General features: G+C 55.6%; 1 protein-coding gene across 4 annotated transcripts in view; it reads left to right on the forward strand.

Moving 5' to 3' along the window:
- NTNG2 (netrin G2) overlaps positions 1-14,371 on the forward strand; it is a 72,027-nt gene that overhangs the window by 51,722 nt on the left and 5,934 nt on the right. For 3 of the 4 annotated variants that reach the window (XM_044926481.2, XM_025261921.3, XM_025261922.3), the window contains 4 exons: positions 5,708-5,880; positions 8,897-8,923; positions 9,893-10,030; positions 13,242-13,316. In XM_044926481.2, coding sequence (XP_044782416.2) covers positions 5,708-5,880; positions 8,897-8,923; positions 9,893-10,030; positions 13,242-13,316 — 413 coding nt within the window. The remainder of the gene's footprint in view (positions 1-5,707; positions 5,881-8,896; positions 8,924-9,892; positions 10,031-13,241; positions 13,317-14,371) is intronic. The other variant, XM_006052141.4, reaches the window with a different exon arrangement.

Below are 14,371 nucleotides of genomic sequence, written 5' to 3' on the forward strand. Positions count from 1 at the left end.
AGTGAAAGTGTTAGTCGCTCAGTCGTGTCCAACTCTTTGTGACCCCATAGACTGTAGCCCTCCAGGCTCCTCTGTCCGTGGGATTTCCCAGGCAAGAATACTGGAGTAGGTAGCCATTTCCTCCAACTGGAGAACTTCCCAACCCAGGGATCAAACCCGGGTCCCTTACATTGCAGGCAGAACAGCTTCTTTACTGTCTGAGCCACCAGGGAAGCCCTGGGTAGAGGGGGCAATCAGGGAGCAGGGTAGGACAGCGTTAGGAGAGCATCATATGTGTTGACCAATAAGAGTCAAACACAGAATATTTTCTTTGCCATGGACCATCTTTGGGTCTAATGTTTCCAGGAAGAAGGGTCCCCAGTGCCAGCTGGGGCCTGCCCATCCCTCTTTGTGCCTTTCCCAGAACCTAGCTTATAGTAGGCCCACAGTACATGTGTGGGCGTAGATTGGAGCTCCAGAGAGACAGGGAACGACTTTCTCAAGCTCCATTTATTTCAGCTTTGTGCTGCAGTAAAGCCTGACAGGGCCAGGGGGCGAGGAAGATGAAGTTAAAACAGCATAGACTTTAGCACCAGCTGATGCATCAGAATTCTAGTCCAGAGAATTCAGTGGACATCTGTGGCCCCGGGAACTGAGAGTCATGAGCATCGCATGGAGCAATGGCTTCCCAAACAGGACCCTGATAGACCTGCTTCTCCTCCTGAGAGGAAATACCTGTGTGAGCTCAGGAACCAGCCTGGCCTGATTTCAGGTTTTCGAATCTCATCTGTTTTCTGCTTACTGTAGAGGATGTAGGAAACATGCAAAGTGACAAAGAAGGAAATAGAAAGCATTTACAACCCGTCCCCTCCCTCCCTCGACAGCCGCAGAAGTACCGAGATGCATTGTCTGCCCGTGTTTCAGGTGTGAGCTACACACAGTCAGAAGCTGACTATAGTCTGATGTGTGTGTGTGTGCTAAGTCGCTTCAGTCATGTCCAACTCTTCGTGACCCTATGGACCATAGCCCACCAGGCTGCTCTGTCCATGGGGTTCTCTAGGCAAGAATACTGGAGTGGGTTGCTATGCCCTCCTGCAGGGGATCTTCCCAACCCAGGGCCCATACCCAAATCTCTTAGTCTCCTGCATCGGCAGGTGGATTCTTTACCATTAGCGCCACCTGGGAAGCCCGTAGTCTGATGATAATCTGCTTGGGCCGCCATAATGGAGTCCCACAGAGTGTGGGGCTTTAACTACAAACATTTATTTATTCTCTCACAATTTTGGAGGTTAGAAATCCAGTATCAAGATGCCAGCAGGGTCAGTTTCTGGTGAGACCCGTCTTTCTGGCTTGCAGATGGTCTACTTATCACTGTGTCCTCACATGATAGAGAGAGCGACGGGGTCTATTGCTCCTCTTATAAGGGCACTAACCCTATCGATTAGGGCCCCACCCTTCTGACCTCATTTAACTTTAATTTCCCCTCTAAGGACTCTGTCAGACATGACTTGCTCTGTCGTGTCTGACTCTTTGCGACCCCATGGTCTGTAGCCTACCAGGCTCCTCCATCCATGGGATTTCCCAGGCAAGAATACTGGAATGGGTTGCCATTTCCTTCTCCAGGAGATCTTCCTGACGCAGGGATTGAACCCAGGTCTCCTGCACTGTAGGCAGATGCTTTACCATCTGAGCCACCAGGGAAGTCCAAGGACTCTGTCTCCAAATACAGTTGCATTGAGTGTCAGGGTTTCAACATATGAACTTGAGAGTGACACAGTTCAGTCCATAGCACTATAATACATACAATTTGGTGCCCTACTTTTTTACAATCCATATTCTAACCCATATTCACCTCTTGGACTCCAGAGCTGGGTATCTCTGAGTTCCAGTCCCAGTCAGTTTTGGGCAGCCCTGTGACTCTGGGCCAGATACTTAATCTCTCTGAGCCTCCGTCTGCTCATCTTTAAAGCGAAGGTGACGGTGATGCCAGCCCTGGTAGCCACAGAGGCCAAACGAGCTGCCCATTGGCACACAGCCAACACTAATTTTGGTCTTTTCATTTGTATTAGGAACATTTCCCAGGGCTTGAAATAGCCTCTGACAACAAAATGTTTAGTTGCCAAGTCACGTCTGACTCTTTTGTGACCTCATGAACTATAGCCCAACCAGGCTCCTCCGTCCATGGCATTTCCCAGGCAAGAATACTGGAGTGGGTTGCCATTTTCTTCTCCAGGGGATCTTCTTGACTCAGGGATCGAACCCAGGTCTCCACATTGCAGGCAGATTCTTTACCACTGAGCCACCAGGAAATAAATATTTAATGGCTTTATCATACCCCATAGCATGGCTGGATCTAATTTCCATAACCATCCTGCAAGATGATCCAATGTCAGAGAGAAGTTATAAGAAGGAAGGTGGGGACTTGTCTGGTGGTCCAGTGGTTAAGCCTCTGAGCTTCCACTGGCAGTGGGGTGTACGAGTTCAATCCCTGGCCCAGGACCTAAGATTCGTCATGCTGTGCAGCCCAAAAAAGTAAAAGTTCCTGAACTGAATTAAAATGAAAATGCAACATATCAACAGAAAATTATTAAAATTAAAAAATATATATATTACGAAAGGCAGCTCTGACGCTTCTGAAGCCAGCAGGCAGCAGGTTAACTCGGAGCTGCAGGGCTGCTAGAAACCTGGCAAGCAGCTCCCCCCGGTTTGGGATCCTTGCCCTGGAAGGGCAGCCTCACAGCGGTGCTCCAGTCAGATGGAAACAAGGAGGGCAGGAGTGGGTGGGGGCAGTGAGAGCCAGGAGGAAGGGTCTGGCAGACAGATTTATGAGGCGGGAAGACGCAGGAAGTTAAATATTCATCATGTGGATAAGCAGAGGCTAAGGGGGGACGCTCCGTCCAGGAGGAGCATCGCTGAGTGGGAGGCGAGGTGTGAAGAGGAGGGGAGTTGTGAGCTGAAGGAGAAATGCTGGGTAAGCTTTTGGGAAACAGTCTTAGAGACACTGGGAGCCAGCGATGGGGAATGTTGCCCACTCTGGGCATCACTGGGGGGACACAGGTGCCTCCACCCTCGTCCAGGCCACTGCCCTCTGCTGCCAGCTGGGCACAGCTTCCTCCCTGCCGCCCCCCACCCCACCGTGCCCCAGCTCTGGTCTCCCAGACAAAGCATCCTCCATGGAGCCGCCACAATGACATATAAAACGTGAGCCAGAGCAGGACACCTCTGACCTTCCCGGGGCTTCCAGAACAGATTCCAGCCTCCGTGTCAGGTCTGGCCTCCTCCACTCTTTCATCTCATCTCAGGCCTCATTGGTTGAGCTCTTCTTGGCCCAGGGATGTCTTCCCTCATGTTCTTGTCTCCTCCAGGAGGTTCTCCCCTCCTTGCCTGAGTAATTCTTGATGCTCTTGCAGGTCTCAGATTTAAATTGTTCTTCCTGGAAGCCTATCCTGCTCCCCGCTCAGACTGAGACCCCACGATCCCCTCTCCTTTGTAGAACACATGGGCGCTGATGACAACTGACGTTGATGTTACAATTAAAAAGATTGGCGTAATTATTATTTTAAGATTATGTCTCGTGGAGTTTTAGGTTTACAGAAAACTGAGCGGGTTGCACAGAGGGCTCCTAATACCTAGGTTATTAACATTTTGCTTTTCTGTGATGTCTTTGTTACAGTTGATGAACCGATACTGACATGCCATCGTCAGCTCAAGTCCACAGTTGACATTCGGGCTCTATCTTGATGCTGTCTGGTTTCTGTGGGTTTTGACAAATGCATAACGTCATGGGTCCACCATGACAGTGTCATACCCATCACTCCACTGCCCTTAAAATCCCTTGGGCTCCACCTATTAATCAACCCCCTGCCCCTCCCCAACCACTGTTTTATTTTTTGCCTTGTCGCCTGCTGGACGCTATGCTCCATCAGAATAAGGACCCCATCTGCTTTATCAACCACTGTACTTACCATTCCCAGCTCAGAGTCTGGCACACAACAGGTGCCCTATAAATATTTTTCTTTGCTTATTTTAATAAAAAGAAAATTCTACCAAACATGTTATTCTGCTTTTTACAAATATTGACAATTTATCTTGGAAATCTTCCCATATCAGAATGTAGAGCTCTCTCTCTCTCTCTCTCTCTAACTTTTATTACAGAGGTTTTCCAACATGCATACAGAAATAGAATCTACTGTAATGAACTGCCACATACCTGTCACCCAACTTCAGCAATTAACTCATAGCCTTTCTCGTTTTGTCTGCATCTCTCCCCATGTTCTCCCTTTCTGTGTTATTCTGAAGCAGATCCCAGCCATCAGATCATTTCATCCGTAAATATTTGTGTGTCTCTAGAGATAAGGACTTTTAAACACATAATCACAATACCATCACTGCAGTTAATAAACATTAATTTAACATTGGGTTTCCCTGGTGGCTCAGACGGTAAAGAATCCACCTGCAATGCAGGAGACCCAGGTTTGATCCCTGGGTCAAGAAGATCCCCTGGAGAGGGGAATGGCTACCCACTCCAGTATTCTTGCCTGGAATTGTCCAGAATTCCATGGACAGAGGAACCTGGTGGGCTACAGTCCATGGTGTCGCAGAGTTGGACACGACTGAACAACTAACACACACACAATTTAATATCACCAAAGGTAGTCAGTGTTCAAACTGTCTCACAAATACGCTTTGTTTCTCTGAGTTTAGGGGTTGTTTGAACCAAGGCCCAGATGAGGTCCAGTGCTGCCTTTGGTTGCTTTGCCCTTGAGGTTTTTCTTAATCTGGGTTCCTCATTCCTCTGTATCAAGTTTTGCACCCCTTGCAATTCATCAGTCCTAGGAGCTATGTCATCACTTCTGGCTTTTGCTGACTGCATCCCCCCTGGTGGTGTTTAGTTTGTTTCACTGTCCTCTGTATTCCCTAATGAATTCATAGCTGATCCAGAATCTGCTCCAGAGCGTTGGTCAGATTCAAGTTCGATTTGTCTTGACGAGACTACTTCAGGGTGGGCTGTATCCTCCTACTGGGTAGTTTTTCTCTGGACGTCTCTGTTGCTGCTCCGTGCCCACAGCCATCCATTCAGTAGGGGATGCTGCATGATGACTTTCTAATTCTATCTTTCCTTCTTCAATCAGCAGCTGGACTGCTTCTATAAAAAGAAACATCCCCTCATCAACTGTTGGTTACCTGGAGGTATGCTTTATATAGGACACGCAAGACAAGTGCTTGATTCTTTCCCTTTATTTACTGGTTTCAAAATGATGAGTTGCCTATAAATATTTGAATGAACGAATGAATAATATATGTATGGATGAATTGACAGGGTTTTGGGAATCAGGGCTTCTTTCTGCCCTCAAGGGCACGGGTGTGGGCCACAGCCAAGAGCAGGGATGCCACCTGAGGCCAGGGTCAGGTCCATGCAACCAGGGGCAGGTAACTCTTGCTACCTGTCAACCACCATGGTTGAAAGCCATGGTGATCAAAAGCTGTGTTACTAAAAATACAGCATCTGGGACAACCCCGTGAGAGGCAGGAGCCAGGGGCACCTCTTTCAGGAAGGACTCAGAATGGTGCATTGGGGGTACTTGTCCCAAAGGAGAGTCTTGGCAGGTTGGACAGGTGGCCTCAAGGGTCCCTTCCCGGCCACCCCGACACTCTCCCAGCCTTCCAGGGAGCCGGAACAGCCCGCTTACACGCTCACTGATGCCTTGCCCCCTCCATGTCCCCCCAGGTGCAAGTGCAACCTGCACGCCAACCTGTGCTCCGTGCGTGAGGGCAGCCTGCAGTGCGAGTGTGAGCACAACACCACGGGCCCCGACTGCGGCAAATGCAAGAGGAGCTTCCGCACGCGGTCCTGGCGCGCCGGCTCCTACCTGCCGCTGCCCCATGGCTCTCCCAACGCGTGTGCGTACACAGACTGGCCGTTGCACTCGGGCACCCCCCACCCCTCCCCACCTCAGACCAGCAAGGCCATGGGCTCCCCCAACCTGCAGCCTCAGGAGCTGCGGATCTCATCCCAAACACGCATGCACACACACTTGCACAAAGGTGTGCACACAAACATGCGTGCACAGACACATGTGTGAACACACGCCCACACTCGCACAAAGATGTGGACACATGAACATGCATACATGCATGCAGACTCACGTGCACGCACACACACGTGTGCACATAGATCTGCATGCATACACATGGGTGTGCACACACAAACATGCACACATGTGTGCACAGATACATTTGTGAGCTCATGCACAGATACACAAAGGTGTGCACACAAACCACTGACACACATTTGTGAACACATGCAAAAAGCTATGCATACAAACATGCATGCATGCACTGACATACGTGCACACACATGTGCACACATGGGCACGCCCTTTTTAACCAAACTCCCAAGTGCCAGGCCTTGGCATCAAGACCCTCTAGCATGCGTGCATCCTGCTGGCAGCCTAAGATGAGCCGACTCAGCATCCTTCTCACTGACCTTCCCCTTCGTGACCCCCAGGCAGGAGAGAAGGCCCACAGGGTGTCAGGGAGGAGTGGGTGGGGACCCCTCCCTCCAGGCTGACCGTGCGGAGCAGCACCATTCCTCGTAAATGTCTCAGTGTTTACAGGACATTTACAGGCACTGCATGGCACCAAATGCTACGGGGTCCCCCCTTGAACCTCCGGGTGGCCCCTGGAAGTGGGTCTCCTGGTCCCATTTTACAGAGGGATCCTCCGAGGCCCTGGCCATGCCCTCTACACAGTCCCCTCCTCTCTTGGCTCAGTCTTCCAGTGCCAGAGTCCATCCTCAGGGTGTGCCCTCACACATGGGCACCATGAACACACTTCAGGGGTCCCCGTCATCAGCCTCCAGCACAGTCCCTGGGTGTCTCCTTGAAATTGAGTCCCAGGGAGTCCCCAGCTGCTGTGGATAAGGGTCCAAGCTCGTCCATGGTGGGCTCTCCCCAGCCAGTCCCCCAACCCTACCAAGTGACTTGCTCACACTCGGCCAGTGCTTTGTCGAGGAGGCTGCACCAGGCACTTTATATACAGCTGCTCCACCCTCTGATAACCCTCAGATGGTGTTTTCATTATGGTCCCACTCTCCAGATGAGCAAACTGAGGCCCAGCGACCCTCAGGGCCCTCTTAGTTTGGCAGCAAGTTAAGCGCCAGCACTGGAGCCAGTTCCCAAGCCAGGCTGGGCTGCCGGGACCACTCGGCCCGCCCCTCCTGGCACACTCTCTGGAGCCTGTCCATCGGCTCCCCACAACCGAGCGGTGAAAGCTTTATGTAACTTGAGGCTGATCAAAGCTGGAAGCCTCGCGATGAGGCTGTGACAGTATGTCCTGTGTGTGCCAGGGACACTCGCGAGGCCTTTGAAGGGTGACTTACTGGAGTTGCAGCCCCCCATGGGCCTTCAAAGGCACAGACAGCGCTCTGGGCGACAGCCCTGCCCCACCCGGAGGACGCCAGCCCATCTCTGTTGCCAGAACCAGTTCTTGAGTTGCTGCCAACCTCCCTCTGACTCACAGGCTCACCTCCCTTCAATTGTTCTGCTGCCCCCACTGAACCCCTCTCTGGGCCCCCTTCTCCTCCTAGAAGGATCCGTGAGATTCCCTGGCACCCACAGACCGATACCATTACCTGCAGGTCATCCTGTGGGGCCCCCGGCGCATCCCCCCAGGCACCCCTCACTGTCCCGCCCCCAGAGTCACCAAGAGAGGCCCACACCCCAGCTACCACCCTGGGGCTCCTCACGCCCCATCCTTTGTCAGGACTGCCTGGAGGGGACGCTGTGGCCCCGGCTCCTTCCTCCTGAGACTGACGACTCCCACCCAGGTCAGACCGTGGCCTCGGGCACCTACAGCCCCAGAGCACAGACGCACACAGACAGAAAGGGCCAGGTCAGGGTCAGAGTCAGGCCTCTGCCACTCAGAACTGTGAGGCCTTGGACAAGCCGTCTCTCCCGCTGAGCCTTTGCTTGTTTGTAGAACCAGGACCCTAGAAGCCTGCCCTAGGGCTGTTGTGAACTGTAGCCCACCAGGCTCCTCTGTCCATGGAATTCTCCAGGCAAATGAATCCTGGAGCGGGTAGCCATTTCCTTCTCCAGGGGATCTTCCCGGCCCAGGGATTGAACTTAGGTCTCCTCCATTGCAGGATGGATTCTTTACAGGGAAACCCAAATTGTAAAGTGAAAGTATTAGATGCTCAGTTGTGTCCGACTTTTTGCTACCCCACTAGGCTCCTCTGTCCATGAGATTTTCCCAGGCAAGAATCCTGGAGTGGGTTGCCATTCCCTTCTCCAGGGGATCTTCCAGGGATCGAATCTCCTGGATTGCAGGCAGATTCTTTACCATCTGAGCCACCAGGAAGCCCTGAGCACTGAATGGCCGGGGTGGGGCGGCACTCAGCATGGGCCCACATGCAGAAAGCCCTCAGCACGTGACAGCCGCTGTGATCACCTTCCCGTCTACCCCGCAGGCATCCCTGTGTTTCCCAGATGGGCGCAGGCACAGCGGCTTCCCCCTGTGGCAGCTTCCATCAGAGCCTCCAGTAAACCAGTCTGTCCCTGTGCCTGGGACCCTCATGTTCTCCGACACCCCATTACCCCCCAGAGGATGACCTCCCGCCTCCTTGCCTTGCACTGGAGGACCTGAGAGTCTAAAGTCAAATGAGAAGGGTGCATGTGAGGCCCCCAGCAGAGGCTTATCAGCAGGTCCCCTGATGGGGTAAGTCACAGCTCCAAGACTCAGTTTCCCCATCTGCACAATGGGCTCAGAGCAGCCCTTCCCTCTCAGGCACCAGTGAGGGTGTAAGTGGAGAATCCGACCCAGTCCCTGCATGGTGAGGTGCCCCAGCCCCCCTGATTTCCTGTCCCCAGCCCTGCCACCCCCTCCTTACTCTGCTGTGACCCCTCTCTTTCCGCAGGTGCCGCCGCGGGCTCCGCCGTCGGCAGTAAGTACACGCCAGGGCCACCCGTCTGGGGAAGGTGCCTGGGGCCGTCACTGCACGAGCCTCTCTGCACGTCCTGGAAAAAACAGGAGAGGAAAGACAGGACTTTCCTGTCCTCCCCTCCCCAGGCCCACTCCTCCTCCGATCCATTTGCTTCTTCCCCCTCCTTCCCTCCTTCCTGTCTCACAAGCCCTTCCCTCTAGCTTCTTGACTGATGCTGCTTTGGAAAGATCCCCTTGTCCCACCCCCGCTGGGAACCCCCCACTTCTCCCACTCCTGCCAGCCAAGAATGGGGGTCACCTTCCTTGACTGGTGGCAGAAGCCACCCCAGTCTGATCACTGGGTTTGGCCTCCCTCTGCACAGCCCACAGCTATCACCATGGCAGCTGCTCACCCGTGGAGTCTGGGTGAGATGAACCAGGATCTCGGCTGCAGGGAGGCTAGGGGAGGTGACCCAGACCCCCATGTGTCCAGCTCAGCTCAGGCCCCGGAGCAGCGAGACTGTCTGAAGGAGGGTCTGGGCGTCCCAGGAATTCAACAGGGAAGGTGAGGGAGGGTGGGAGGGGGTGACCGACCGACGATCGTTAAGTCATCATCAAACATGCACAGTGCCGGGCATCAGCTAAGCAGGATCCTTGTACTATCGCATTCTGTCCTTGCAGCCAGCACCCCCAGGTGGGTATTGCCATCTGCTCTCAGATTCAGCAGGAGAGAACTTGCCAGAGTCAAACAGCCAGCCAGCGGCAGACCCCAAATCTCAGGCTTCCAGGGGTGCCACCCCACCCCCTGCCATGGCTCTTTTGGGCCAAACTCAACCCCTGTGGGATGCCAGTGGGCAGAGAGGGGCCAGAGGAAGCTGGATTCAGAGGGGACGCTGGGCCCCTCGGCGGGATAGTAAGCTGTTCGTCTGCACTGGTCCCCCGCCACTGACCCCCACCTGCACCCTCTCTTGCTTTTCTCATCTCTCACCAGGCATCAGCAGGTCCCGGAAAGAGCCCATCCCTAAAGCCCCTGTGGCCACTGCGGCCGTTAGGGGGGACCCCGCCATTCCTACCCCCCCAACATCCACTGCCTGGGTCCCCAGGGCCCCCAGCACCCTACAGCCCACAGGTGGGTGCCCAGCTGCCCTGCCCTTCCCCACTCCTTGCCCCGAGTCCCTGCCCCTCTCTGCGATGTGGGGGTATCAGCTCTGGGGAGGGCAGGGGCTTGGCTTTTAGAGCAGAGGATGCCGGATCCAGAGTCACGGGAGCATGATGCCTGGAGACCTCCAGGCAGTCCGGACTTCCTGTCGCTGGGGTCCAGCCAGGGCGCCCAGGGCTTGCGGCAAGCCCCTGGACCCCCCTCCATAGGCACTGCTCAGCGTCGCCCAGAGAGCCCAGGGAGCCAGCCCAGGCCCCGCCCCCACAGCCATGCCAGCCCCCCAGCCCTGCCCCTGCTCCCAGCGGCTGACCCCTAGGAGATGGACAGGGCAGGGTTAGCTGAGCAAACAGACTCCTCAGATCAGCAGGGCAGAGGGGATTGCCACCTTGAGCTGCACAACCTCTGAGCTGGGCTTTTAGACTGTGGACTGCTGGGCCTTTGGGGGTGCAGAGTGCGGGGGCAGGGCCAAGCCAGGGGTGTGTGGCAGGCTTGGGCTGCTGGGGTGGCCCTCTGGTCTCCCCGGGGCAGTCCCGCCAGATCCTGCCTTCCGGGAGTGCCAGGACTTGACAGGACTCGTCCTCCCCTAAGGGTGACAGGGAGATGTGGCCAAGGTCCCTGGTTCCACCATCTGGGGCGGGGTGCCCAACTGTGTGCCCCCACCCTGTCCCACCCCCTCTGCAGTGAGGAGCTGGCAGAGTGGGGGGTCTCCTTACTCCTGAGGCAGTGCCATGACCCTTCCTCTCTCTCATGCTCACGGACCCAGAAACCCCTCTGTCAGCGGGAAGGGGTCCCTGACTCTCTGGCCTCAGCTTATTGTGGGGGATGGGGCTCAACCCTCTCCTAGCTGCAGGAAAGTGCCCGCACCTGGCTCCTCCACGGGACCAGAGGCTGACACCACATGTCTTTTCTTTCTGTCCCCCTCCCTTCTCCACGGGAGGCATTTGCCTGGGTGGGGCGGGGGAAGGGGCCCGCTGTGAGATCCGAGGATTTCAGGCTGGCCTCCTGGCCCAGGAATCTCTCTGGGTGGAGGACACGGGTCACTGGGAGTCCAGGCTCCAGACGTAAGTTGGGCCAGCCTCCTGAGACTCCGCACTTTTTTGTTGTTGTTGAGTCTGTGATGGGCAGACCGGACCAAAAATAGTCATGGTGGGTGCCATGTCTGCCTGCAGGCGGTGATCTGTCTGGGTGGGAGGCCAGACAGACACACGCACGCACACATACACACACACACACACACACACATCGAGGAACCTGGCCTCCATTTTTGGAGCTGCTTCTGATGCGGGACACGGGGTGCCAGCTGCAAAGCTGGGAACTAAGGAGAGTGTCAGAGTCAGGGCTGTGAGCCTGGGTGAGGGAACGTATGAATCGTGAAGGTCCCCAGGACTCTGATGGTAAGAAGGAGGCACCCCTCCCTCCAGGCTGGACTGTCAGACATCCAGAAAGGTCAGGGTCCTCTTTGCCTCTTGAGCCCAGGGCCAAGCTGGGAGCCCAGTCCCTAGCGGCCCAGGTCTTAGGGGTCATCATCCTCTTCAGCACCTGAAGCCCATGCCTGGGTCCCCGTGATGCTCCCCAACCCCCCACCACTGATAACACATTCACTGTCGGGGGTGGAGACCAGGTGCCTCCCGGGCCAGGAGCTTGTGGTGGATTCCTGGTTCACAGCCCCGAGAAATGGCGACTGAGATTTTCCTAGTCTCCCCAGGTTAAGGTTTAGGAAGCAGCAGCTGGGTTTTTACAGTATGTAAATGATCCCTCAATAAAGCTGTTTTAAAAAGAAAGAGTAGTTGCTCAAGGAAACAAGACAGGCCCTGACCTTGGGGCTCACTGACTTCTGATGCTTCCTGCCCGCTCAGCTGCCCAAAGCTGCGGTCCTGAGGCCTCGGGGAGCTGTGAGGCGGTGCTGCCTCTAAGGCCAGGTTTGCACAACTCCCCAGTTTTGAAGGAACAGACGGGCATCCATCTGGCCTTGGCAAGCAACACGAGTCACTCTGAGAAGGCTCTTCCGGAACACCTGAGCGCATCCCTGGAAAGTCCAGTTTTTCCCACCCCCAGGCCACCAGAAAGGTCCTGATTCTCTCCAGGTGCCTCCCAACAGGTGCTTTGGGCTCTTTGGCCCGAGTCCAGCTGGGCCTGTGGACCGCTGGCCCACATGTCTCTCCCTGCTGCCCATGTCAAGCTGTCCTGAGGGTGAGGGCTGCCAGCAGAGAGGCTGTTCAAGACCACTAACCCTGTCCCCAGCGTGGCTGCGGGGGATGGCAGGAGCGAGACTGCAAAGCACCATGCCTTCAGGGCGGGTTTATCGCAGCCCTAATTAAGCCCTTGCCAATTTGAGTCCCGAGTCCTCTTCTCATTGAACATCCCATAAATGTCAATTTCACATCCAGAGGCTCCCAGCTCCCAGCTGGAACATCCCCCGCACTTTTTAGCTGGTAGATTTTCTTTCTCTTTCTCCACCAACTGGCATCATGCGTAATCCCTTTAAGAAGCGGAAAATATCCGATTTCTCCCCTTGTCCCTCTGGGTTTGTCCTTTGAAATTCGGCACAGAGTGATTCTTCCATTTCTCGTCTTGCCAGCCCTGCCCACATTGCCTACTGTGGGTCCAGTTAGTCCTGGAGACAGGCAGTGTGGCACTTGGGGGCTAACTCATATTGGGGTCCCTGGTGAAGATGGGCCCAATCTAGGGCTCAGGGAGGATGCTCCGGTGGCCAGATCGGGGTTGGACTGGAAGCCTTCAAGGACCCTCTGGGCATGTTTGGTGTCTTGGCCAGAACACACACACTCCCTTTACAGCCATCGGCCAGAGACCTTAGTGCAGAGAGGTCTGGGCCCCAATACGGGACTCTGTCTAACTCCAGCCTTCATTCAGAACAGAGGCCACGCAGGGAGGGAGCTCCAAGAATGAGGAGTCCCTCTGAAGAAAGGGCTGTCCAGAGTATGCAGATTCTCAGGCAGGGGTCCCTGTCATCCGGCATCCCTGCGCCCTTCAACAGGCTGCCTTAGCATAGATGCTGCCTCTCCTATAGATTTGAACCCAGTTCCACTTGGCTGGTGTAGACAGAGCCGCTTCTTTAGAGTGCTGCTTCTATAAGGGGCCTGCAGGGGGTGATGCCTCAGGAGGTCCCCGGGACAGCCCCAGCCCCTCGCGTGACTTGGTTTCTCCTCTTCTCTCCCCCAAGAGTGGAGCAGGCCATCCACCGCTGCCCCGCTCTGGGCGAGCGCCCCTTGGTCCCAGGTGTCCTCCAGTGCAGAAGGTATGGGGGGGAGGGTGCTCCTGAGACTCTGCAGAGGAGGGATCAGGGCCACGTGGCAGGAACCCCGGGTGGCAGGGGGCCCCCGAGGGTGGAGGGGAGGGGCCTTGGAGCTCTACTCTGCACCCCCAACCCCACCTACTTAGCCAGCGTGACCTCACCACACCCAACCCCTTTCAGTCCTGCACTCTAACCCTCACCTTAACCCCCGAGAGCTCCCAAGCCCAGTGGAGACCCTGTCCTGAGAACAGTAATGCCCTGGGCCTCAAAAGTCAGAGAGGGCTTCCTGCAGGGGCTTGGCTCCTGGGTCAAGAAGATCCCCTGGAGGAGGGCATGGCAACCCACTCCAGTATTCTCGCCTGGAGAACCCCATGGACAGAGGAGCCTGGTGGGGCTACAGTCCATGAAGTCGCTTCTAGGGGAAGGGGGAAGGTAGCCTTCTGGGTGGCAGGACCAGCTGCAGCAAAAGCTTGGCGGTGGGATGCCAGGGAGCGGTGGCTTCACCAAGCGGGACCTGGGGAGGGCTCGGGGGGTCGCGCTGAGACCAAGCCCAGAGCCTCATTCTCCCATTGCGTTGGGAAGAAACTCGTGTGGGCTCGAGGACTCATCTGTACTTATAGTGGACACACCCAGGAAGCACACAGGGTCTGCCTGAGTCTCCAAGATGGGACACTGTCCCTGGTCCCAGCTTACCGTTCCCTGGTCGGTAGGACCTGATCCCAGGCTCCGGCGGCAACCCCACCCGCACCTCCAGTTCCCCCCTCACCGGCTGTGAATGGTGAGCAGGGCTTTGAGCGCCCCCTGCTGGTGAGTGGTTCCGGAGGCAGAATCACAATTGGGGAGGGTCTGCGGAGACATCTGAGTCCGCGGGCGTCCTCCCCGGCGATGGGGAGCCAGCTGGAGTAATCACATCCTGGCCCTGGACCGACTGGGGCACCGCGGCCTCCCAGGGAGAAGCCGAGGGGACCGTGGCATGCTCCCCCACAAATAAAGGGCTGGGGTTCTGGGCAGTCTGTGCTCGTGGCTAGATGGCTCCTGCCAGTGGAAGGCAAAGGACT

The sequence above is a fragment of the Bubalus bubalis genome, chromosome 12 (assembly GCF_019923935.1).
Source record: "Bubalus bubalis isolate 160015118507 breed Murrah chromosome 12, NDDB_SH_1, whole genome shotgun sequence".
Classification (NCBI taxonomy): Eukaryota; Metazoa; Chordata; class Mammalia; order Artiodactyla; family Bovidae; genus Bubalus; species Bubalus bubalis.